The following is a 26,415-nucleotide window of genomic DNA, read 5'->3' as shown; positions in this document are numbered from 1 at the left end:
TACACTTCATCACTTTACTCTTATTCTCATTTCCTTTCAATTTCCTCCTTTCACACACCCTTCCAAACATCTCTATCAACTGTCTCAATCTCTCTTCTGAATCAGCCACCAATGCAGTATCATCTGCAAACAGCAGCTGCTTCAGATTCCACTCTCTACCATCAACATTCACCAGACTCAGACTCCCACCTAAAACTCTTGCATTCACCTTCCTTACAACACCATCCATATAGATATTAAACAACCAAGGCGACATCACACATCCCTGCCGCAGCCCCACTCTCATGGGAAACCAATCACTCACAGCATTTCCCACTCTTACACACGCTGTACTATTTACATAAAAACTTTTCATCCCTTTTAATAACCTGCCATCTAGTCCATACCGTCTTAAAACAGTCCACAAAGCCTCCCTATCAATTCTATCATACGCTTTCTCTAAATCCATGAATGCCCAAAACACATCCCAAAATCGTGATATGGAAGAGCCATACCAAATAGAACTTGGGATGTGCAAAGCAGCCAGTGCACCACGTTGTAGATTTATGCAAACTATGCAGTAGTTAGATATGAAAGCTGATCCTTTTGAACTTATTATAACCTTGATTAGAAGTAAACCAAATTGTGCTACAAAGTATGCCGCATATAGATCAAAACTTTATCCAAGTCTCACAATACACTGCAATTATAAGGAGAAAATTTATACCCCAGACTATACTCGGGTGCCTTTCACTTGACTGAGACTAAGGTCACATAATCTAAGAACAGAGTCATGTAGGTGGAGGTGAACACCTCCTGAACAACGAATAGGCTATGTCAGTGTGAGAGTAACAATGTGCAAGATGAACAACAGGTATTAGTAGAATATTTATTGTCAGTTCAGTGTCGTCAGAAGTACCCTACAGTGTTCAGTACTACAAATTCGATTCTCAACGAAAGTCAAGACATTGCCAATATATGTACATGTGTTTATGATGTACTTCAGGTCTACAGATGAATGTGAGGAGCAAGGTGTCGCTTTATTCTTTTTTATTTTCTTAAACTAACACACTAAATGTATTTCTTTCGTTTGAGCCGATTTCATATATCTGGACAAATTAGTATGTAGTCTGTACTTGATCATATTGAATGTTGGACTCTTTCTGTCAATAAACTGAACTGAACTGTCACTGTGAGCGAGCAGCTGTACCCCTTCAGAGGTCGATGCAGATACAGTACATGCCCTCCAAACCAGCCAAATAAGAACTAAAGTTTTGGATTCATGCTGATGCAAATCCACATTATGTATCCAAAATTGTCATGTTCACTGGACGAGAAAAAGAAAGAACCACGAGCAGTGGACACATGTCGTGATGAAGTTGTCGAAACCTATACATAACTTAGGAAGCAACAGTACTACCAACAACTCTTTCACCGGCATCAATTTGGCCAGAGAATTGTCTGCGAAGTCTCTATCTTTGGTGGGGACAATACATCAAATTCGAAGAGAAGTTCCAAAGAGCTGTACAGCGCAAAACACCACGAAATGAACAGCAGCACTTTGTGTACACCAAAGACCAGATACAACTTTTATCTTATAAGGCCAAAAGGAACAAAAACGTATCTGTGTTGTCAACTCAGCAGAAATCTCCAGACGTGGTGGACAAGACAGAGAAGCAACCCGAGGTGATCCACTACTACAACACCATCAAAGTTGGGACCAATTGTTTGGACGAGCTGGTTGATATCTATTGTGTAAAAAACAAGAGAAAACGATGGCATATGGCAGTGTGGTGCGGTTTCCTTGATCTTGCTTGCTACAGTGCATTTGTACTATTTGTAAGTTCTTCCATCGTACATGCAGAGCAAAAGTCATGCACACCGTATATTCCTAACTGAATTAGAATGGAGCTTAGTGAATCATATTGTGTTTCAAGGACGCGACAGCCGAAGGTCTCGAGTAGTCAGGATGCATCCGAAGCTGGCAGAAAAAGATCCAGATGCGCGTTTTGTCCACGAATCAACGAGAAGAAAAGTAGCCAGAAGTGTGCAGTGTGCAGCAAATGCATATGCTGTGAAGAAAGCGAAACAAGATGCACTTCGTGCTAGAGCTTTGTTTTGTGTTCATGATTGGTCTATTTGAGTTTTGTAAGTTCAAATAAACAATTTGTATTGATATAAATTTCTTATGCAGTGATTCAAAATGATTTTTCTCTATACTGAAGATAAAAGCTGAGAAATCAATCACTGTAAATCAGCCAGATATTAATAAAATAGCCTACCACAGGGGTCAATATGACCCCAGTCAAGCATGAGTGAGTAGCGAAATTTTCATGCATCCACGGGTTGAATGTAGACTGCAGATCCACTCTTAATTTCATTATGTCTGTCTTCTCAGCGGTCATACCAGTACTTCTAAAGAGTTTCTGCTTTGGCGATATTGGAATACGCTTTTGAGAGGATGTCCTTGCGAGAGGAGCTTAGACTCCTCATAGGGTTACAATTAATAGGTTTCGACTGTCTTAGCAGTATGCTGGGAAGATTTCAGCTCAAAGAAAGTTTGCGTGGACGCTGTAAATGAAGGACTATACTCTTGATGAACGCACGAACTGAGGTGTGTTTCACACATAAAATACCTGGAATGGACTGATCCCAGTCATCTCCTTGGTCACATACGTGTTTCTAGAGATTTGATTTAAATGTCCTGTTGTCTTGTTCTTACTGACCATAAGAACGAGGATTGTACCATGAAATTATTTGATGCACTGTCCTGAAATAATCTGTGAGACAGTTAACCATTTAATTCATAAATTGACAACTTGATTCAATGAACGGTGGCAGGAGAGCCATGGCCAAACTAAAAGAACTAGGCCACTTACAGGGCACTTTTGTCTGAGATAGCAGCAACCTTAAACCTCTTGGAAAGATAATCATTAGTTGCAAGAACATACGCCAGCAGTTTTAAAATCTGTTGAAATGATGACCAACAGTTAACCCCCAAACAGTGCCAACAGCGTCAGCAACAACACAAGAGACAAGATAGTAATAAACATTACACATGTCCAAAATATATTTACAGTGATTTGTCAATGTTTTCTATAACTTTTCCCCATGGGGTATAATCCGGTCATACATTAATGAATGATCCGATTTTTTATTTTTTATATGTCCTTTTTGAAGGTGTATAGTCTGGCGTGTGGGCATATAGTTTAGACTAGGCCAAAATAACCTTAGGGAATAAAAATATCCTAGCCGCGAATTTTTCCTATCCAAGAAAGAAGGAACCAAAGGCCAGGATCCAGCAAGATTGTTCCCACCAAGAATTACAAATCAAGACAACAGAGAGCCAAACTCAAGATCAGCTCATTTCGAGATGCTTTGACACACTGGATTTGAAAGACTGGAGATCATAGGCATCATGAAATACAAAGCTGACGTGCTGCATACATGAGAGACTGCGAGTAACAGTTAACTCTTGTGTTTGACAGCTGGAAGGAGAATGGATGAGAGTGTGTTGCTAGATGGATGCTACATGCCTGCCATAGTGGTGGAGGGATGCAAGCACAGTTCAGAGGAGCAGTGACCATTGAACCAGCAATAAAAATGAAACAAAAATGCAACAATGCAGAGAAGAGACAGATGCTGATGGGGGCCAGTAAGAGGAGAGTTAATTAGACAAAAAGCCTTTGACTCCATCTTGTTAAGAAGTGCTGTATGTGGGGAGGGTCTCCACAAATGAGAGTTGTACTCTACACAGGGGCAAATAAAACCCGTGAATAAAGACAAATACTGTGCAGGGGTAAAGAAGGCATGGAGTCGGCTTAGCACACCTAATCTCTTGGAAGCAGATTTTACAAGAGAAGTAATATGATCTTTCCAAGATAAATCCCAAGCAAATGAAACCCTATTTTTAAAGATGATACAGGGCTGAGCTTGATATTGTTAAAAATTAGAGGAAACTCCTGTCGAGGATTTTGTCAGGTTGAAAGATTTAAGAACTGAGTTTTTGATGCATTAAAAACAAGATTGCTTTTACCCCAATCAGAGATATGAGCCAAGTCAGACATTAGGTGTGCCATAGCCTCATCCCTTGTTTGTTGAAGTAACTGCTGAGATGGACGCTGCAGGAAGTGAATGGAAAGGTGAATGGTGGAGTCATCAGCATATGAGTGGATAGAGTTAGATGTACAGCTTAGAAGGTAATTAATGAATGGAAGGAAGAGAGTTGGTGATAGGACACAACCCTGAGGAACACCACTGTTGATAGATCTAGGAGAAGAACGGCGCTGTCCACAACAGCAGCTATAGAACGACCAGAAAGGAAGCTAGAGACGGAGGCACGGACAGAAGAATAGAAACCGTAAGAGGGCAGTTTGGAAATTGAAGATTTTTGGCAGGCTCGATCAAAAACGTTTGGGATGTCAAATGCAGTGACAAAGTTTTCGCCAAAGCTCCAAAAGGAGGATGACCAAGAGTCTGAAGAGTAGGAGACAAGATGGCCAGAGGAGCGTCCCTGGCGGAACCCATACTGACGATGGGAATGAAGGTTGTGATAGGAAAGGTGCTTTATTTTTTTTTTCTTTCGAATAGACTCAAAAACTTTTGAAGTACAGGATGTTAAAGCAATTGGGCGATGGTTAGAGGGCTGGGAATGGTCACCTTTCTTTGGGACAGGCTGAATGAGAGCAAACTTCTATCAAGAATGAAAGGTACAAGTTGACAAAGACGAAATAGTTTCCCTAGGCATAGTGTAAGCACATAAGTACAGTTCTTGAGGATAACAGGAGGGACCTCATTAGGTCCACATGCCTTGTTAGTATTGAGGACAGTGATGGCAGAAAGTATATCGGCTGAAGAAATTTTAATGTCAGCCGTGAGGAAGTCAGAGAGGGGAAGTGATGGAGGAACAGCACCAGAATGGTCCAAGGTGGAACTGGAGGAGAAAGTCTGAGTGAAGAGTTCTGCTTGGTCAAAATAAGAAACAGCAATAGAACCATAAAAGTGGAAAAGAGGAGGGAAGGATGATAAGATAAAGTTGTAATTCTTATCTTTTGATAATGTGCCAGAAAGAGTGGGAAGAATATGAATTGAAGAGTTCGGAGCATTTAGAACCAATGAAATTATTTTTTAGTAGAGCGAAGAACAGATTTAGCAAAATTTTGGGCAGAAACATAAAAGAGATGAGATTCAAAGGTGGATTGGCTCCAGCCTTCTTCCTCTTCTGGACAGCATTTGGACAAGCGTGGTTAATTTTTTTTTTACATCAGTCTTAAGATATGAAAAAGGAATATATGCTTCCATGCCTGACAGACGAACCTCCGTAATGTGCAAGGCACACTTAGAAGGCTCTCAGCCATTTAATCAATAATCATTCCAGGGAAAATAAAAAAAGTACTGTCTGAGGGTCTTCCAATCACCAGCTCTAAAATGCCACAGCTGCTGCATCTAGGGAGAGTCCACAGGCCTTACTGGAGCGATAGGACAGGTTAAGGTAGTAAGGTTGTAATCGGAGGAGCCCAAGGAGAGAAAATATAAACAGCATAAGCAGGAGGAATAGTTGCAAGGAAGAAGTCAAATATGTTGGAACTCTCTCCAGTGTGGTCAGGGATACAGGTAGAGTGCATTAACCCATTGGTTCCCATAGTTCCTGGGCGAGGGATTTACTGGAAGGGTACTAAGCGTAACGCCTTCCATCTATCGGTTCATAGTCGAGAAGCTCATAGGTCCCTACCCCGGGGTTCCCTTCTTTAATGAATTTTGAAAATGCCCAACTACGTCCTATATTGAACACATTGGGCGCAAATGAGTTAAGGATGGTAAAAATGTAGGCTTGTTCACCAGGTGGATCAGTGAAAGGAGAGGAGAGCCAAAGGTGGTGGTGATGAATGAAATAACCTAGAATTGAGATTTCAGAGAAAGAATAAATTGATAGGATGTGTTCCATCTTAGACGTAAGATAGTCGAAGAATTTCTCATAGTCATTAGGTTTAGGGGATAAGCAAACAGCACAGATATATTTAGTCTGAGAATGATAGGATACCCGACGTCAGAGAGTAGCGAATTCAGACAATACCGGTTCAAGAACGAGAGCAAGATATTTTGCTGTGGACATATACACAACAACTACCTTTGGCATCGAAATTAGTAGAGAAAGTTGGAAGATACAGAGAAGGGTTTGCTATCTGTCACCTCAGACAGCTGAGACTTAGTGGGGAGAGAAGGTGAGGTTTAGAAGGGGAGAGGTGTTGTTTAATAGAGAGAGAGGAAAAGCTGTGAATGTTCCAGAAATCATGACGAAGTGAGTCAGACAGTGGTTCCAGGCGTATTTCTTGGTCATCACGGAGAGCGCTAGATGGTGAGGGATTTGATATTCCCCTACCCTAGGGACTCCGAGGCTTGGCAGATGTTATTCATACCTGAGGTTTAAAACTGTCTAGCCTAAAATGACTCAGAACATATTCTGGGTGGGGGTATACTTTGCGCTGTTATGACGAGATTTAGCAACAATAACATCAACAAGAACAATATCTGCTGAGTATTTTACCTATTCCCAAGTTAATTTTATTATCTGGTGGCAGCTTCCTTAAACAGAAATAATAGACAACGCTACGCTGTTGCAACTCTCCACTTGACCAAACACATCCTCCTCCACCTCCCTGCATACCTAACGAAGGGAATAATGGCCATCGACACCCCCCCTCCCTCTATAACACAGAGAGATTAAAACTTAGAATATCAGTAGTTTATCCAGGGTAATAATGAAGTTATGAGAAGATCTGATGAAAATATGACTCGTGCTTTTGTCATTTAGAAAGCCACTTTTTATGATTACATAATAGTTACAGTCATGAAACTTCATACATAATTATATTTCCATGTAATTGTTTACCATGAACAATTTCTGCTTCCTAGGTGTACTAGTTGCAATGTTTCAACAGCAAAATGCATTTAAATAGTAAGTTTTATGTATTTTGCAGCTTTGTAACATTATATAATCTCATGGCATTCTAACAACCAAAAGGCACCAGGAGGCAGATTAACACATATTCATTGAGAGTTTGAAGCCTGTACCTGTATTAGCTTCTGAATCCTTGCCCGAAAACGAAAAATTATTCTTTATACTTTTTCATTATTTTCAAAAAAACTACTTAATACTTACCATTCTACCTATCAAGAGGCTCCAGCTCACTATAAGATACATAAGTATGTGAAATTTCATGACTATAGTGAATACTTCTTGAGTTGTTGCACGGAAACGAAATCTGTTTGCCCGGCCAGCCGCCCTGCTGCCTAATTCTGCGGATGGCACCTGTTAATCCCAGTGATAACAACACCCTCTTCTGACTTTGTCAGGAGGAAGGTACAAAACGCACCATATTAAAGGAGCTAATAGAAATATTTACCAGTAAGGATTTGAACATATTTCTCAGAAGATAAAATTATTAAACAAAGACTTCCTGGTAGGGAAAGGTCCATCCTTTTAAAGTTGCGAAGGTAAGGCGACAGAAGGACACATAGAAAATGCCTTTTTTTTTTTAATGTATCCAACTCTGGGCAAAGGCTTCACGGCCTATTTCTCGGGGGCAGTGGCCTATCCCAAGGCCCTGTACTCCTCCTACACCTCCACATGTCACCACTTCGGCGCTAACACCCACCAACCACATTGAATACATGCTGGGACTATCTCATACAGGACTGGTGTACTGGTATTAGCGGGGGTACTTTTACAACATATCGGCGAGTCTTCAGGTAGATTAGGAAAGTCTGCTTTTATGATATTCAAATCCTTAAACTGTTCCCTGCCCCAGCCGAGATTTAAACCTGTGTCCATCAGGACTGCAGGCCACCTCTCTACCGATTCAGCCACCGCCATTGTTAATGCAAGTTCAAAAGACCTTAATAAAAGATGGATAGCTCATGAGGTTCCTCAGCACCCCTTTATTACCTGTATACAATATGTGTCTACATTATAATTTAACTCACTCTCTCTCTCTCTCTCTCTCTCTCTCTGTCCAGTACAATATGGGGTCCTACTGGTCGGAGCACTTCTTCAACAACGCCATGTTCGTGGGCGGGGTGACGGACGGGATGGTGGGTGTGACTACTATGGATTTCAATCGCCCTCATGTGCCCCTTACCGCCCTTAAGTCCTATTTCTTCTTTGATGACGTCCTTGTAGTGGTTGGCTCCAGAATCACCCTCAGCGAGTCCACGGGAGAGAATGTTATCACCACGCTGGCGCAGGTAGGATCGGCATTATGTAAATATGGTGTGGCTGTAAATGCATGTCAGTAATGTGGAATACTTGTAAATGTATCTCAGTGATGTGAAACGGTTGTAAATCCATCTAAAAAAGTGGAGTGGATGTAAATGCGTCTCTGTAATGTAGATTGGCTTTAGTCAGCTTGTTTTGGTTACTCATACAACTTGAATATTAATTCGTGGTTGCATGATATTTAATGTGTGTAAGTTATAAGGAAGGAAACAATCTCTTTTTTAACAGTGAAAATAGCCTTCCAGATCCAATTTTTCTTGGTCATGAATTTCCCTGAATGGTATCTTTGTCAGGTTGGAAAAAGTCACAGTAAACTGTTCAGCATGTGTGTGATCGAAGACTGACAGAATGTATATATTTTTGCCATTACATGAAAGTCAAAGGAACATAAGTAACTTCTCAAAGTTTAGTAATATGATGCTGTTGATAATTCCAGGAAAGGTGCAAGACTATTTTTCAGAAAAGTCGTGAAGTGAAACCATATTGGAAAAGAGCTGGGAAGTTGTACATGTAGTCATTGTCTTTTGATCAGCACTAACAAGGAGACTATATGGTGCCTTTGTAGCATGTACTGAGAAAAAATAAAATGCAAGGAAAACCTTTTTATCAAATGGGTAGTGGGTTGGAGGATGCAGCGAGACTTGTAATATTATGTGATGAATGCTTTTGCACCTCTTGTCGCTATGAATTTTAGTAAATATTCTTCATGTCTAGAAAACTGGTATAAAAACTAATGATTACATTATTGCAGAAATTATGTACTGTTCACTTATAATTATCATGGAAGGCATATTAAAAAGTATGTCACTGTGTAAGCCAGGAAGAGGTGACCGTTTTCAACTGAGTTATCAGGTGAGCACTGGCAACTTTTGGGATTTTGTAGCCAAGGGAATTGAATTCATCCGGTTCAGCTTTTGTCCATTCAAGTCCTTCACAGCCAATAGCGCTGATGGCGAACCTACACGCGGTGGCACTGTGCACTATGGGTGGTGCAACTCCTGCATCAACCGGGAAGCCATATTCTCCTTATCTTCCCTGCATCCCGCCATGGCATGGACTTTACAGTAGTTTCACCCAAATGATGCGCAAGGAGGAGTGACATGCCTACAAGTTACATGTACTATACTGTTCCTGTAGGACGGCCCCACATTGGCAGTTGCTTACCTGTTGTTGACTGTCTCATCTGCCAGGAAGACAGGAGTCTAGCAACAAGACCAGTAGTATCCAATGTACTTCAAATTAAGCCAAGTTCATTCAAAGCTATTCACAGCCAGTTAGGTATTAAAGTTTCATCTGGTACGGCCTGTGGACCCTCCAAAGAAACGTCGTCTGTGGTACCTTGGAATTGCGGATTGGGAAGCCCTCAGGCAGTACTTCTTTGATTTTCCATGGAATGATTATTGCTTCCATGGTCAGGAGCCATCTGAATTTGCCTTGCGCATTAGAGAGGTTATTCTCTCAGGCATGGAAGTATACATTCCTTTCTCATATCCTTTGACTAATGCAAGAAAGCCTTGGTTTAATCACGCTTGTTCTAATGCAACAAGGAGAGGGCCTATAAAATGTACAGGAGCCAACTCACCCATAAATCACATCTTTTTTGTTTCTGCCCGGAATTGTGCTAAGTTTGTTCTTTGCTTTGCTAAAAAATAATTTCATCCGTACTAAATGCTCTCAACTCTCCAACTCGAATTCATCCCGCTCCTTCTGGCACCTCACCAAAAACCTTTGTAACAACTTTTCCTCCTCATCATTCCCTCCTCTTTTCTACTCTTATGGCTCTGTAGCTATTTCTTCTACTGATAAAGCAGATCTCTTCACTCAGACTTTCTCCTCCAATTCCTTCTTAGACGTTTCCGGTGCTGTTCCTCCATCACTTCCCCCTTCTGACTTCCTCATGGCTGACATTAAAATTTCTTCAGCTGACGTATTTTCTGCCATTACTGGCCTCAATACTAACCAAACATATGGGCCTGATGGAGTCCCTCTTGTTGTCCTCAAGAACTGTGCTTCTGTGCTTACACCCTGCCTGGGTAAACTCTTTTGCCTTTGTCTTTCAACTGGTACCTTTCCTTCTTGATGGAAGTATGCTGTCATTCAGCCAGTCCCAAAGAAGGGTGACCATTCCCAACCCTCTAACTATCATCCAATTGCTTTAACATCCTGTGTCTCAAAAGTTTTTGAGTCTATTCTTAACAGGAAAATTTTATAGCATCTTTCCAATCATAACCTTTCTGCTCGTCAGTATAGGTTCCATCAGGGACGCTCCACTGACGATCTTCTCACCTACCTTTCAGACTCCTAGTCATCCTCCTTACGGGACTTTGGCGAAAGCTTTGCCATTGTACTTGACATCTCAAAGGCTTTCGATCGTATCTGGCATAAATATTTAATTACCAAACTGCCCTTTTACGGTTTTTATCCATCTATATGTGCCTTCATCTATAGCTTCCTTTCTGATCGGTCTATACCTGCTGTTGTAGACGGCCATCATTCTTCTCCTAGATCTATCAACAGTGGTGTTCCTCAGGGCTCTGTCATATCACCAACTCTCTTTTATTCATCAATGTTCTAAGCTGTACATCTGACCCTATCCACTCGTACACTTATGATTCCACCTTTCACCTTTCCATTTGGTTTCTGCAACGTCCATCTCAGCAGTTACATCAACAAACAAGGGATGAGGCTATGGCACACTTAATGTCTGACATGGTTCGTATCTCTGACTGGGGTAAAAATAATCTTGTTGTTGTTAATGCATTAACCCACTGCGTCCCGTTGACGTGAATGAACGTCCACAAGTTTTGTCACTGCCAATCCCGTTGATGTACATAAACGTGAATCAATTGCAAGGTCCCTAATTTGCACAATTTTCAATTTTCGCAAGTGATTTTTGCTACACATACATGGGACACCTTCCTCTACAAGATGACAGGCAGGGACAATGCCTTACCCAGCATGACCTCCCTCCCACCCCACATGCATTGTCTCGGGAATTCACCTGTTACCAGTGACCTGGTCAGTAAAGACATGTCGTGCCACAGTACGAAATTCAGGGCCAAAGTGATTCCCCAATCGATGACAATGTGGAGGATAAACTTTACATAGCATTAGAGGAAGAAACAGTCAGAAATGATGAATAGGTAATGTCGCCAAAAAAGGTCTGGTATGTTGATGTGTTTCATGAGTGATACAATGCTTATATTGCCTATATTACTGTGTGAAAACCAATATACTCTCGTACTACATATAAATTCGTACCAAATAAATAAATAAATACCGTTTATGAGTGGTGTGGAATGGTTACCCTCCCATAGAACTCGTTTTCTTTGGAGCCAACCAAATAGAAAACACAGTAAGGTTAGGAGTTACTGCTACCTGTATCGAGTATTTTAAACCTCAGGTGAGCGATTTCTCTATGATTTTTCGATGTTTCTCACCAAAAGTGGGGGTTTGAGCTAAAAAAAAAATTTCCAAAAATGGTCGGGACTGGGGGGAGTCAGTGGTGGAAAAGTGGTCGGGATGGGACGGGATAAAGACTCAGTATTTACACATATCAACCCATCAAAGTCTTCCACAGGAGTACCCACTAATGTTTGATAATATCCAGCTCAATCCTGCATCATCCTTGAACATGCTTTGGGTTTCATTCGCTCAGAACCTATCTTTTAAAGATCATATTGCATCTCTTGTAAAATCTGCTTCCAAGAGATTAGGTGTGCTAAGCTGACTCCATGCATTCTTTACCCCTGCACAGTCGTTGACTTTATACACGGGTTTTATTTGCCCCTGTTTAGAGTACAACTCTCATATTAGGGAGGCTTCCCACATACATGTCTTCTTAATAGGGTGGAGTTAAAGACTTTTCATCTCATTAACTCTCCTCCTCTTACTGGCTTCCTTCAACAACTGTCTCTTCGCTACAATGTTGCCTTTTTATATCTTTTCTGTCGTTACTTCCATGGTCACTGCTCCTCTGAACTGTGTGCTTGAGTCCCTCCAGCTCTGCAACAGGTGCGTAGCACCCGTCTAGCAACAAACTCTCATCCCTTTTCTGTCCAGCTTTCTAATGCAACAGTTAATCGTTACTCCCAGTCCTTCATTAATGCAAAAGGTCAACTCTGGAACTGTCTTCCTATGTCTGTATTTCCAACTTCCTATGAGCTAGAGTCTCTCAAACGCAGCGTGTCCAGCCATCGCAAAATGAATGGGGCTTGAATTTGACTCTCTTTTGTATTGTTTTTGTTTTTTCCTTGGGAGGAACTGTTTTGTGGGCCCAGCCTTTGGTTCCTTCTTCTCGCATAAAAAAAAAAATCAGTGAGGCCTCCCACTCAGGCCATATCAAATCTGCGCAGGGGCATCCAAGTCCACTCCACTTCAGTCAGGGCTAATTAGATGCATTTATGTCAATAAGGTCCATACAGGACTTACATTATATGAATCCATGTAGGTTCACTGAGGTGACTATATGTCAGTTCAGGGTCACTGATGTCCAGTAAGCGCATTAGCATCTAGTTAGGACCAGCAGGATCAATTCGAATGAACTAACATTCATCCAAGACCTTCCGTTTACCAATGTTCAGATTACAGTGCATTAGTTAAAGCCTATTTCAGTTAGTGTAGGGCATTGCACGATATTTTAGGTTCATCAGATCATTAATAATCAATATTTGTCATCCTTTTGGAGGTGTGTTCTGATATATCGACCCATTGGTACATTTATTTTTCTATACGACCGTTCCGATGGTTTAGATATGTCAGAGCGATTACGAGTGTAATGTTAATGGTTCATATTAGGCGTAATGAAGGGTCTACCAAAACTTAACCCTACAGCTGAAAGGCTTTCTAGGTACGTCATTTCACCTCTTCTGGGACTGAGTGGGTTGTTTGGTATGGGCAGAGACGAGTGACCAGGATAGGCTTGGATATTGATGGACAGTGAAGCATAGGAGTTATATGCTGTGGTGCTCTTGGTAGGTTGGTAAGGCATGTTAGGAAAGAAAATGGTTGAGTGAGAGGAATAAACAGGGTAAGATGGGCAGAAAGGGGTGTTGGGATAGTCTAAGATGATGTTAGGTTGTGGAGCAAGGCAAGGTGATGATGCCTTGTAACGCTGTCCACTGCATGAGGGATGATGTATAGAGTGGGGCCATTTCTCACAAAAATTTAATATGGAAGTGAGGGAGAAGACAGGAAAACGGTGAAATGGGTTAGAGAGAGGAAGATGGGACAAGTGGCGGATATGCAAGATGGGGACAACCTGAGAGTAACATCTCCTGTTTGCAGGACATTCACCAATGGCGCGGAATGAACAACAACTATAATTTAGCGTGCGTCGCCCTCGTATAACTTTGGTGATATTACTGAGCACACTCTTGAATCATAGTTAAAATTACCTGTATTATAGTCGTCATACTCTACTTTGCTCTAAAATTACCCACCCCCTCCATTCTGATTGTTGTTTTAGTACATTAATACAGTACTAGAAAATTATGCTAGTCATGAAGCGGTGCTGCAGTAAGGATGAAGGGCCGTCGTATTGTCTTATTTTGTCATTACGTCACGAGAAAAAAAAAAAAAAGCTGCACAAGAACGAAAATCTGCGCCAAGTTAATGTGAAATGAATATAGTATTCAGGAAGTGTTGGTTAAATGATGATGATTATTAAACTTGTAATTTTGTAAATCAGGTTTATATATCATGATAATGAAGGAAATGTGTTGATCCCTTCACAACAAGAGTTACGTAGGAAGATCGACGACAAAACTAAAAGAGTTTGGGAACGTTATTAGGTTGATTTTTCTACTGTAGGTCAACGTCTGAAACAGTTAGGATATGCAACCGTAGACGGTCTGAACATTAGAAGAGAATGCAATATTGGAAAATGAAGAGCTTGGTGTATGTGACAGATCGACGCGATGGAGAGGGAAGACCAGAAATGAGGTGGAGGGATTGGTAAATGAGGAACTGTATGTGATTGAGGATAATGTGAGTTGGAGGGAGGGCAACCAGAAACCAAAGGATACGGTGATACGAAGGCGATTTGTTCATGGCCACTCCATCCAGGAATAAAGCGTTTTGCCTATACGTTTAATAAACTCATTCGGCTGTAGTAGGCAACTGAATTATTCTGAATTCCTTGTAAAAATATAGGCGTTTGTTTGCATTTAACGGTACAGGGTCACTCACACTTGTTGAATACTAAGTCATGGTTGTAGGAAATTCAGTAAACCTTGGGTATGAGGCAGGATTGAGTTCCCTTGGCCGCTATTTAATTCGGTTCTGTAATCTGACTACATCTGGCAATCAACTGGGCTAAAAGGAATTAGAGTTCATTGTCAGATTAGAATATACCTGCTATATTGATAATATTTTGGCAACAGATGATGTACAGCGGGGAACACGTGGTGGGCAACACAGCCGGTGAGGAAAGAACATTGTATATAAACAGCTACACAACCGAAGCCTCGCCTGCCTACCTGCACCACAGTAACATAGGATACGTCTGCCTGCAGTCTGACCACACACTCCATATCCGGGCCAGTTCAGAGTCGCTTGATTCGGACAGTATTGATGTTTTCACGTGAGTTATACGTAATGGATGATATATATATATATATATATATATATATATATATATATATATATATATATATATATATATATATATATATATATATATATATACCTATCTATCTATCTATCTATCTATCTATCTATATATATATATATATATATGTATATATATATATATACATATATAAATATATATATATTTCTACTCAGAAGTTTCAGTTCACTATGAAGAAATGTACGCAAATTAACTACAGAAGAAATAAAAGTAAAATAAGTATCTTCGTATTTTAAATCTTCAGAGTGACTAACAGCCGCACAAACATGTCGAACTTTGACCTTGCCCTGCGACCTTGAAATTTGTTTTCAAAACTGAGTCACTTTAATCATGTCTTACCCTCAACCATTCCCCAAGTCTGACCTAAACTGAGAGAAAACTGTTCAAGTTGATATTCCTAGTTAAACGTTTGATCTGGCCTGGTGACTTTAATCTTTGACATTTATTTAAAAAAAAAAAAAGTTTCCTCATTATCAATCCCTCCATCACTCCATTAGGTGGGGATGAAATACGACAAAAATTTAAATTTGACATATTGTTAACACACACACACACACACACACACACACACACACACACACACACACACAACGCCGCTGAAAACATAATACATGTTCTCGCTCTGTAAGAGCAGATATTAAAAAACTTGGTACTATTATGTTTAAGAAAATAACAGATTACAAAGGATGTATGGAGATAACTACACAGATACGGGTGACATGCCAATTATTTCTATAAATAAAAGCCCATCTTAGCAGACATAATGTAATAAAATTCTAGAGCATAAAGAATTTATGGACCAGAATCAAGGAAATAAAATTATTCCTAAGTCATTCATAAGACATACATGCCCATGTAAAAACAAACTTAAGAATGCAGTTTGCGGGCCACGTTAATTGGAGAACTGATACTGGAAGCGTTAGAGAACCCCTGGGTCGTGGGTAAGAACTACCAAATTGTATCTTTACAGGAATGAGTCAAGCTCGTACTCTCCCGTGTATTAAACCATTTTTATCATACATATCCTTAAATTTATGAATAGTCTTGGCACACTGTTTTATTCGGCAGTGCATTCCACTGGTCAATTGCACTATTTGGGAAACTGAATTTCCTTATGTCTTTATCGCTTCTCTTTTTATGTAGTTTTTTGCAGTGTCCTCTTGCTGATGCATCCCCAAAGGTTATATATTCATTTATATCTATTTTCTCTTTCCCTGAGATGCATTTATAGCACATAATCATGTCTCCCTTTTTTCCTTCTCTCTTGTAGTGTTGGTAGATTAATTTTTTTTGTTTTTCTTCGTGGCTTTGATCCCTTAAGCTTGGTACCCATCTTTTAACTGCCCTTTGTACTTTTTCAATCTTTTTTTTTCTTTTTATTTATTTATTTATTTATTTATTTATTTTTTTGAGATCAGGATTGCAGACTACTGATGAATACTCCAGGGTTGGTCTGATGAATGATGTTATCTTTCTCAGCATGTTTTCACTTATTTTTTGTGAATGCTATTCTCATTAGCCTGCAGTGTATACATGTTAGGTACCTTCTCACTGATGTGGTCAGCTGGAGATAGTTTGTTACTGATAATCACTCCTAGGTCCTTCTCCCTTCCTGATACGTGTAGGGTTGATCTTCCTACTGTAACTTATACTCCCAATCTGGTCTTTTCTCACTTTTACCAAACTTAATTACATGACAGTAGTACACATCCATTTGCCATTTATTCCTCCATTCATGAAGTTTATTTAATTATTCTTGTAGCTCTTTGCAAGAATCTGTTAGTAATTTTCCTTCGCATTTTTGCATCATCAGCAAACATATTTAGATAGCATTCATTTCCAGTGTTACTGACTGTGCCATTTATATATACTAAAAACGTAACTGGTGTCAGCACTGAGCCCTGTGGAACTCTGTTAGTCACCTCCCTCCATGATGAGTAATTTTCCCTTAATACTGTTCTAAATTTCCCTTATTTTGAGCAAATCCTGCATCCAACAGTTCAAATTGCCTTGGATACCTCCTTGATGGTACAGTTTCCATTAAAGTCTTCGGTAAGGTACTCTGTCAAATGCTTTCTTGAAATCTAAATAGATATTGTCCACCCATCCTTCTCTTTTTTGTCATGTTTCTTAACTCCGTCAGTAGTAGCTTAACATTTTATTAACAATTGATGTTCCCTTTCTAAAACCGAACTGCCTTTCTGTTATCATACTGTGTTCTCCTAGATGGTTTATCCAAACCTTTCATATCAGCTTTTCTAGTATCTTACTTACAACACTGGTTAGTGACAATGGTCGGTAGTTGAGTGGATTCTCTCAATTCCCTTTCTTGAATAAGGAAACAATGTTTGCTTTCTTCCTAATATCAGGTAGTTTACCTTGACCCAAGGATTCCTTGAATATTAAATACAATGGTCAACTCTTCAGCACATTCATGTAGTGCTCAACCAGAAATTTTGTCAGGACCATTTGCTTTTCCTTTGTCTAATTTGCTTAACTCTTCCTGCACTTCTGTTTCTGATATTTGTATATCTGGCAATGCGTGTGGGCATGCATGTCCTATATTGTCTCTTTCAAAATTATTTCCATTTGTAAAAATTGATCACAAGTTCTTATTTATTGCTTCACAAATATATTTCTCTTGTGTATAGATGATTCCCTTATCCATAATGAACTATATTTTATCTTTAACTTTGATATTGCTTCAGATGTAGCTGTAAAATAGATTAGGTTAATCACTACTTTTATTTATAATGTCTTCCTCAGACTGTCTCTGAGCCTCCCTCCTTATCTTTCTATAATCATTTCTTCCATGTTTATAGCTGTTATATGCCCTTTCACTATTGTATCGTCTTTATCTATTCCATGGCAAGTCTCTTTTTTCTTGATGCTTTACATTCTGCATTAAACCATTTTTTTTTTTCATTTCTGTTTCTTTGTGCTGAGGGAAATAGTTTTGGACTCTTATTTCATAAACATCACAGAATTTTCTATATATATTATTTAAATCTTGTCCTCTAAGCTCCTTTTCCATATCTATTTCTAAGAAGTACTTCTTCAGGTCATGTTAGATGCCCTTTTTGTAGTTTAGAATATCTTTGTAACTATCATTACTGGTAACGTCAAAGCAGTCCTGAGGTTACAATTTAATACTGCATGGTCGCTTTTGCCAAATGGAGCGTGATACATTATATTATCAGTTTCAGTTTCTTGCCTGGTAAATATAAGAAATGGTACTGATGGATCATCAATTCCTCTTTTTCTGGTGTTTTCCTTTACATGTCGTGTTAGGATAAATACCCGCACAAGATCTAGGAGCTTTTGATCCCAACAGCCCTCATGGCTTTTTACATCTAGAGTATTCCAATTTATATTTGTACTGAAATCTCCAGTTCATAATTATAATTCTTTCAGATTTCTATTCCATTCTATGTTGTGATGTTCTTAAACTCTGAATTATACTTTCTGCCAAGTCTTCATATTCGCCTATTTCTCAAGTGTTTGTTTTGAGTGGCATGTATCAATTTGCCACAATTACTCTCCCTTCAGATGTGTTAATTTCTACTACAATCAGTTCTACTTGTGAACGTATATCTAGTTTTATTTCTTTGACTTATATATTTCTTGTTAAGATTATAATTCCTCCTCCCTTTCTTAAATTTCTGTCTTTTCTCCATATATTGTATTCCTCTAAGTCTCGGGAATCGTTTGATATCTTTGGGGTTAATTTTGTTTCAGTTAAGCAAATAATATGTGGTTCCTTTTTTTTGGTTTAGTCTTCTATCACTAATAATTTAGACACCATTCCATCTACATTTGAGTACGAGTACATCAGCTTAATCATCTTGATTACATACTTGTCATAAGTTGAGTCTACTACCGTCCTCTTTTTAATGACCTTGTTTCTTATATACAACTTTCGTACCTGTAATCCAATTACTTTGAAAAAAAAAAAAAAAAGTACTCTTCTCTTCCTCTGACCTTCCCTCGTACGTTGTTTTTGCCTCCTGTCTCTTCTCTTTTAGTGTTCAAAATTCCTCTTAAGTTAGGCATCTTTTTATTCATGCTTTTTTTATATTTATCTTTTTCCATGAGTTTCTTTGCATTTTTTTGTATTTCCTGCACGTGTTCACACTCTGAAAGGTTACTTTCAGGGCCTTGACTTATTTCTCTCATGTTTCCCTAGCCTTTTGTGTTCCTCTATGTCTTTATTACAGATTTCCTCTGATGCATCCTTTCTTATGCTCATTATATTTGTCATCTCCTTTTTGTCTCTCAAATTTTTTTTTTTTATTTCTTCCTCATCTATACCAGTGATTACTATAGATTTGTTGATATCTGCAGAATCTTTGACCTATTTTTGGTTGTTTTGGATTAATATATATATTTTTTTACTCTTTTTAATGCATTTTTCTTCGACTCTTGTTTCTAAGTCTTTCTTTACCTTTCACCATTTCAGCATACATAGTTTCCAGATCATCTTTGTAAATTTGTGTGTGTGTGTGTGTGTGTGTGTGTGTGTGTGTGTGTGTGTGTGTGTGTAGGAGGGGTTCAGCTGGGGAGGTTGTAGGAAGATGTTATATTAAACTGTATAATACGGAATGAAATTTTCCATATGGTGAATTCTGAGGAATCGTGCCTATTGTAGAGTAACTTGAGAAATTTAAGTTTTTTTCCTTGATTTTTTTTTTTTTTTTTTTTTTTAAGACAGTGATACTTAATAGCTGATCGAAGTCGTATTAGTGGGAATGTCTGTTCTTGCACTGTCCTTTATTCTCACTAATTTACTGGTTAGAATTCTTGATGTTTCCCTTACGCACTGAATTTTGCAGTTCTGATGTGTAAATTAATAAACACTATTAGGCATGGGGCCAACGGTGAAGTGCCTGTAGTTAAAGGGAGGGCCAGTTACTGTATGTAAGAGTTCATGAAAATTAAGTTAATGTCTGTGCACAGCTTAACGAGGTTTCCACACTAGGGTGGGGAATGTGGTGTACCGAGCAGAAAGTGTTCTACTTCAGTAATTTTGTACAAAAATGATACTAAACATAGATGTTATTCATATTCCTCAGTTTCCATTGTAGTTTCAAAATATCTTGCTGTGACTGAAACGATTTTAGTTTTATTGTATGCTTTCAATAAAATCAAATAAACACGTTTTAACTTGTGACTCAAGTGTATACCAGACATCAGACAAAATCAGTCATGCATAGACTCTCATAAAATCGTTATATGTAGAAGATCCTGTATTTTAAGTATAATGAATCGGATGAACATTGCCTACCCTCCTCCTCGATAGAGAATAGCCTGCTAGAAGTAAGAATAACTACTTTGACGGGCTTTCCATGCCCGTGTTCTCCTTTTTAGGAGAACGAATCCAATCTAACTAACTAACTAACGATGAACATTTCTTTAAAATTCGTACTATAAAAAGTTTTGCACTATCCCAGGTTATGAATACTGTTTTCCATTTTAAATAATCGATGAAATTTGAGAGTCAATCTCAAGTGGTCATATTAATTTTTTATGAGGATTTCAAAATGGCAAATTCATATGTGTAAGCTCAAACTTTTCACAAAATTGTATGAGTAGAAGCTGTCCCCAACTTACATCCCAACCTACGAAGTGGCCTGGGTAGAAAACTTTGGGTGTGATTTCGCTCACTTGATTATCAGTTATAGAAACTTCCCAAAAAAGTATACTCAGGCATTATTTATCATTTATTTTTTTATCACGAACTCCTACACAATTGACACTCTCTACAAGTACAAACACACTTTGAGGAAAAATTGGCTCATGGGGAAAAAAAGTTCAAGCCACAAGCAGGGCCACTGGTGGGCATATGAGATAGATGTGTTGACCTCTAGGGGTTGTGGCTGGAGGCAGGGTTATGTTGCTATAAAATACATATGAGAGGTCGTGCGTCATAAGGGCCCAAAGTGCCATGAACAAAAAACACCAGAAATCGAAAAATCCCATTACCACTGCATTGTTCTCGCACGTAAAAGGGATGTTGGGAAGTTGAGACTCACGACACTGTTGGGTGCTTGATACCTGCAGCCGATAGAGTTGAAAACAATTTTTTTTTTTTTCATTCTGGCTCTCATTCATACTTCCAGGGACGTTAGGTTCATACAACCAAACAAAGGTGATTGAGGATAGCTTATAATAGTGTCATATGGTTTCTACAGGTGTGGTGCTTTGAGCCCTTAAGATGCACGACCCATCATATACTCTGACCATCCTCACCCCTTACCTGTCTCACACTGTCCTGCCATGCATATATCACGCTACTCCCCATTACACTCCTCTCCCCTTTACTCTACTCCTTATCTTGTTTACATTGCAACAACAACAACAGCCAGCCATCACATGCTTGCCTTTTATCCTATCTTTCAATATCCTCACACTATTCCGAATACCTCACTTCCCTAAACTGCCACTAACCCTACCTCTTGTCTCAACAGCTCCTGGGTAGGCCACGGTTCCAGCCCCCAAGATGACATAATGACCTACGCTATCCTGCCCGCCGCTGACCTTACCCGTACCAGAGACTACTACAACAACCCAGAGGTGCAGGTGTTAGAGGCATTACCTGATACACACGTCGTCTGCCACAAGCCCTCTAAGGTATAATCAGGTCACAGTTACAGTTACATCTGATGAAACATGCACTATCACAATCAAAATGTCCTGACCTTTCCTGCCGACTGTGGCGATGTAAGGTGGTAGATTAAAAATTGTATAAGGGATAAATAACACTATAAAACACACCAGAATAGCTTTAGGAACCTCTTTGAGGTTTGGTGAAGAATAATAATGTGCTTATTTCCTTGAATCCGGTGATGTAATTAAGTGGTTTAGAAGAGCCTTATGACGTACTGGGCAAAGAACTTGCCAAAACCAGGGTTATTTCTGGATGTCTGCCACCACCACCAACACCACGATCGTCATCACAGCCACTACCAACACCACCAGCACCAGCTCCACCACCACCACCACAGCTACCCACACCACCACCACCACAGCTACCCACACCATCACCAACGCAGCTACCACCATTACAACTACCACTGCCATCACAACCACTGTAGCTATCACTATTTTCTGCTGATGGAAATCGGCAGTTCACGGCATCAATGAAGTAGCGGGCATCGGAATGTAGATGTACAACGTCCCCACTCCCTTCCTCTCTCTCTCTCTCTCTCTCGAAAGACAGAAAAATATGAAACTATGCGGAAATGCCGCACTGCTTCCTCCACATGCAGGTAGTGTCACACTGCTTTTGTGGACGACAACTGTTCTTCTCCTAGAGCTATCGAGAGTGATGGTCATCAGGGCTTTGTCCTATCACCAACTCTTCTCTTATTCATCAATGACCTTCTGAGATGCGCATCTAACCCTATCCACGCATGTGATGATGAATCCACCGTTTACCTTTCCATGTACTTCCAGCTGCATCCATCTCAGCAGTTACTTCAACAAACAAGGGATGAGGCTTTGGCACACCTAATGTCTGACTTGGCTCATATCTATGATTGGGGTAAAATTACCTTGTTGTTTTTAATGAATCAGAAATTCAGTTCTTTCATCTATCAATCTGACAAAAGCTTCCACAGGATTACCCTCAAATTTTTTACAATATCCAGCTCAATCCTGCATCATCTTTAAACATACTTGGTGTTTCATTCTCTCGAATTTTCTCTTGGAAAGAACATATTACTACTCTTGTAAAATCTGCTTCCAGGTGATTAGGTATGCTAAGCCGACTCCATAACTTCGTTACCCCTGCACAGTTGTTGACTTTATACAAGGGTATAATTCACCCCTGTGTAGAGTACAACTCTCATGTGTGGGGAGGTTCCCCACACACAGCTTTCTCAGCAAGGTGGAGTCAAAGGCTTTTCGTCTCATTAATTCTTCTTACTGGCTCCCTTCAACCTCGGTCTCTTTGCCGCACTGTTGCATCTGTATCTCATTTCTATCACTACTTCAATGGTCACTGTTCTCCTGAACTGTCTGCTTGCATTCCTCCTGCACTACGGCGGGCACGTAGCACCCAATAAACTCTCATCCCTTTTCTGTCCAAGTCTCTAACACAAGAGTTAACCGCTACTCTCAGTCCTTCATGTATGCAACAGGTCAACTCTGAAACTGTCTCCCTCTGTCTGTTTTTTCTATTGCCCACGATCTCCAGTCTTTCAAACGCAATGTGTCCAGGTATCTCGAAATTAATGTATATTGAATTTTGATCTCTGTTATCTTATTTGTTTTTTTCTTTGAGGGAGCAATTTGTGGGGCTCTGGCCTTTGGTTCCTCCTTCCATGCATAAAAAGAATTACAATAGTAGGAAACAGAACACCCTTTAGGAAAGTTTCTGCTGACATGGAATTGAAACTTGCCCAAGTGGGTCCCAATTCCAACCATACTCCTAAGTTCCAACAGTATCCTTTTTCTTCTAGTTTGGGCAGCACTACACACACACACACACACACACACACACACACACACACACACACACACACACACACACACACACACACACACACACACACACACACACACACACACACACACACACACACACACACACACACACACACACACACACACACACACACACACACACACACACACACACACACACACACACACACACACACACACACACACACACACACACACACACACACACACACACACACACACACACACACACACACACACACACACACACACACACACACACACACACACACACACACACACACACACACACACACACACACACACACACACACACACACACACACACACACACACACACACACACACACACACACACACACACACACACACACACACACACACACACACACACACACACACACACACACACACACACACACACACACACACACACACACACACACACACACACACACACACACACACACACACACACACACACACACACACACACACACACACACACACACACACACACACACACACACACACACACACACACACACACACACACACACACACAGGATTATAGTATATTAGATTTTTCTTTTTTTTTAAATCAGCTCTGAAAACGTTTCTCACACTGGACATTCTGGATATGACCTACTGTTACAACTTTTTTTTTTTCTGATGCTTCCGGCTATGGGCATAGGTTTCAATAGTCGTTTCTTTGAGGCCCAGTACCATACACCTCCACATGTCACCAGTTCGGTGTTCACATCGAATACATGCCAAGGGTGTCTCGTACAGGATTGGTGTATTGGCTCAACAGATCTTAATAATAATTTCGAGGTTGCAGTAAAAATTCCATAAATCACGACATCAGATAGAAGGGGTTATGTATTATGGTGGAAGGAGACTATCGGCTAACTTTTACTCGTCTTCACACACCCGATCAAATAAATTACATACACAACACAATGATGGTTTTGCCAAAAGTCTTTGTTCTTCACATATCTCCCTAATCATGGATGGATAGTGTTTTTTTTTTTTTTTTAGATTAATGCATTTTCTTAAGGCTCTATGGGTAAACGTACTGGGCACAAACTTGCATGAGGGGTTACTAGAGAATTGTTTGAAATGGCATGGGGATTGTCTTATAATCGTGACATAAACACGATGACACAAACTATACTTGTTTTATCTTCTTTTCATGTCTGCTACAACCTGCCTTCCCTATTTAATTACTGGATTTCAGTACAGGTTTACTTTAGTTTTTCCACCTTTAATTGGCACAGATTTACAATTTTTCAAGCTTATTTCACTTATCTCAATGGCAGAAAAAAAGTATTGCTGCCCACTACATATTTTCCGTTGCAGTTCATCGTAACTGGCATTATATTCTGGTGTTGATTAATTGTAACTGCCCAACATTCATGATGGGGAGGAAGAACATTTGACCAAGTAAGAGTAAAAGCAGGATAGGCCACAAACATTGGTTTACATATTGGAAGAGATGATGGAAGGAAGTATGGGTCATTAGATGATGAATGGTATACATACATGCATACATATACATACATACAGTACATACATACGTACATACACACATACATACTTAGAGAGAGAGAGAGAGAGAGAGAGAGAGAGAGAGAGAGAGAGAGAGAGAGAGAGAGAGAGAGAGAGAGAGAGAGATCTGATACAAATATTTCGATGACATATAACTTAGAGACATATATTAGAACACATTCACCAAGACACGTGCTAGGTCAATTATTCCATGAAACACATTATCTTCTAACACAGCCATCAGAGGATATATAGTCAACAGATGTGTTTTCCTTGCACAGCATTATGAAGTATTTCAGGTTTTCTTACACTATGCTGACCAGTGACTTTAACCTTTTTAGCTTGTCCTTCACTGTTCTCACCCCCCTCTCGGTTATTCTCTCTATTTATAACATCAGCAAGCCAGTTTGGAAGACACAGTGAAATACAGTTCTTCTTTGTCTACAAATACGTAAACCATTTCCTTTCTTATCGAATGTCTCCGTTATATTCCACATTCCATTTCGCATCTCCTTTATGTTCACTTTTCAGAAATATGAACTGCATCTTGTTTATTTGCCATGTGTCGCTGAGCCTTCCATCCAAAATTTTCTCCAACACCACAAATAGACACTGCACTTACTTCATATTTTTACATTTACCACAAAACAATAACTTCGGGAGGTGATTCCTGAGGTCATTCTAAGACATAAATGTTCTACGAACATGTATACATCGAATTTGCAACGTTATGGAGTAAAGAACATTTAAATGTGCACAGTGGTAAAAGGGAAAATACTCATTGCCAGCTTGTGTTACCATACTCTATCTTCTTTATTGATTTGGTTTCTGGTTTGGCAGTTCATGTGCATGTTGTAATAATTGTTTAGATTATTCAAATTAACAACAATGCCGCTAAAATTATCAAATTTATCTTCATCACAGACAGTGGCCGCCGTTCTATCAATCGCTAGGTCCATCTCCATCGTGAGCTGTGGTGAAACTGGATCCATTGTTTTTGAGGTGGACACGCCTTGTCTGGCCCTGATCACCGTGGAATCCGAAACGCCCGATTCAGCCCAAGTCAAAGTATCGATATCCGACCCCCAGCAGACCTACGACAGCATCCTCATCAAGCTGGTGTACGAGGGACGGGTGGTACAGAAGGTTATGGAGTTACCCTCAGAGCGACAGAAGGGCTCCAGCGTCTCCACTGTATTTATAGTGTAGTTTGATTTGCCATTATAGCCTAGGAAAGTAAGCATCTCTTGAGTATTCAGTATAATTGTTTGAATACAGTAGTTTGTATATTTAAAAATATGAAATTAAAGTAGACTCGACTGAATACCATTTTTGAGGGGAAATTTAGCATTCAAAGTTCCATTTACTAAACATAACTATGAGTCTGAAGCAATGATTACTCAGTTGGACGTAATCTGAATGTCTGGGTTTCCATACAGTTCAAATACCTATTGATGATAGCTATGACTAACATTTACTATATGAGGTACAT

The 26,415-nt window shown here is 39.7% G+C and overlaps 1 protein-coding gene across 1 annotated transcript in view; it reads left to right on the top strand.

The window, feature by feature from the left end:
• Positions 1-26,132, top strand: part of LOC145397269 (chondroitinase-AC-like) — a 147,750-nt gene extending 121,618 nt beyond the window's left edge. Inside the window, exons 13-16 of the mRNA XM_080270467.1 lie at positions 7,996-8,223; positions 14,638-14,837; positions 21,353-21,515; positions 25,848-26,132. Coding sequence (XP_080126593.1) covers positions 7,996-8,223; positions 14,638-14,837; positions 21,353-21,515; positions 25,848-26,132 — 876 coding nt within the window. The remainder of the gene's footprint in view (positions 1-7,995; positions 8,224-14,637; positions 14,838-21,352; positions 21,516-25,847) is intronic.
• The last annotated feature ends 283 nt before the right edge of the window (positions 26,133-26,415 follow it).

The sequence above is a fragment of the Coenobita brevimanus genome, chromosome 40, assembly GCF_032717465.1.
Source record: "Coenobita brevimanus isolate Jiangsu-jjx chromosome 40, ASM3271746v2, whole genome shotgun sequence".
NCBI lineage: Eukaryota > Metazoa > Arthropoda > Malacostraca > Decapoda > Coenobitidae > Coenobita > Coenobita brevimanus.
The sequence above is the reverse complement of the archived record's forward strand: the minus strand, read 5'-3'. Positions and strand labels throughout refer to the sequence as shown.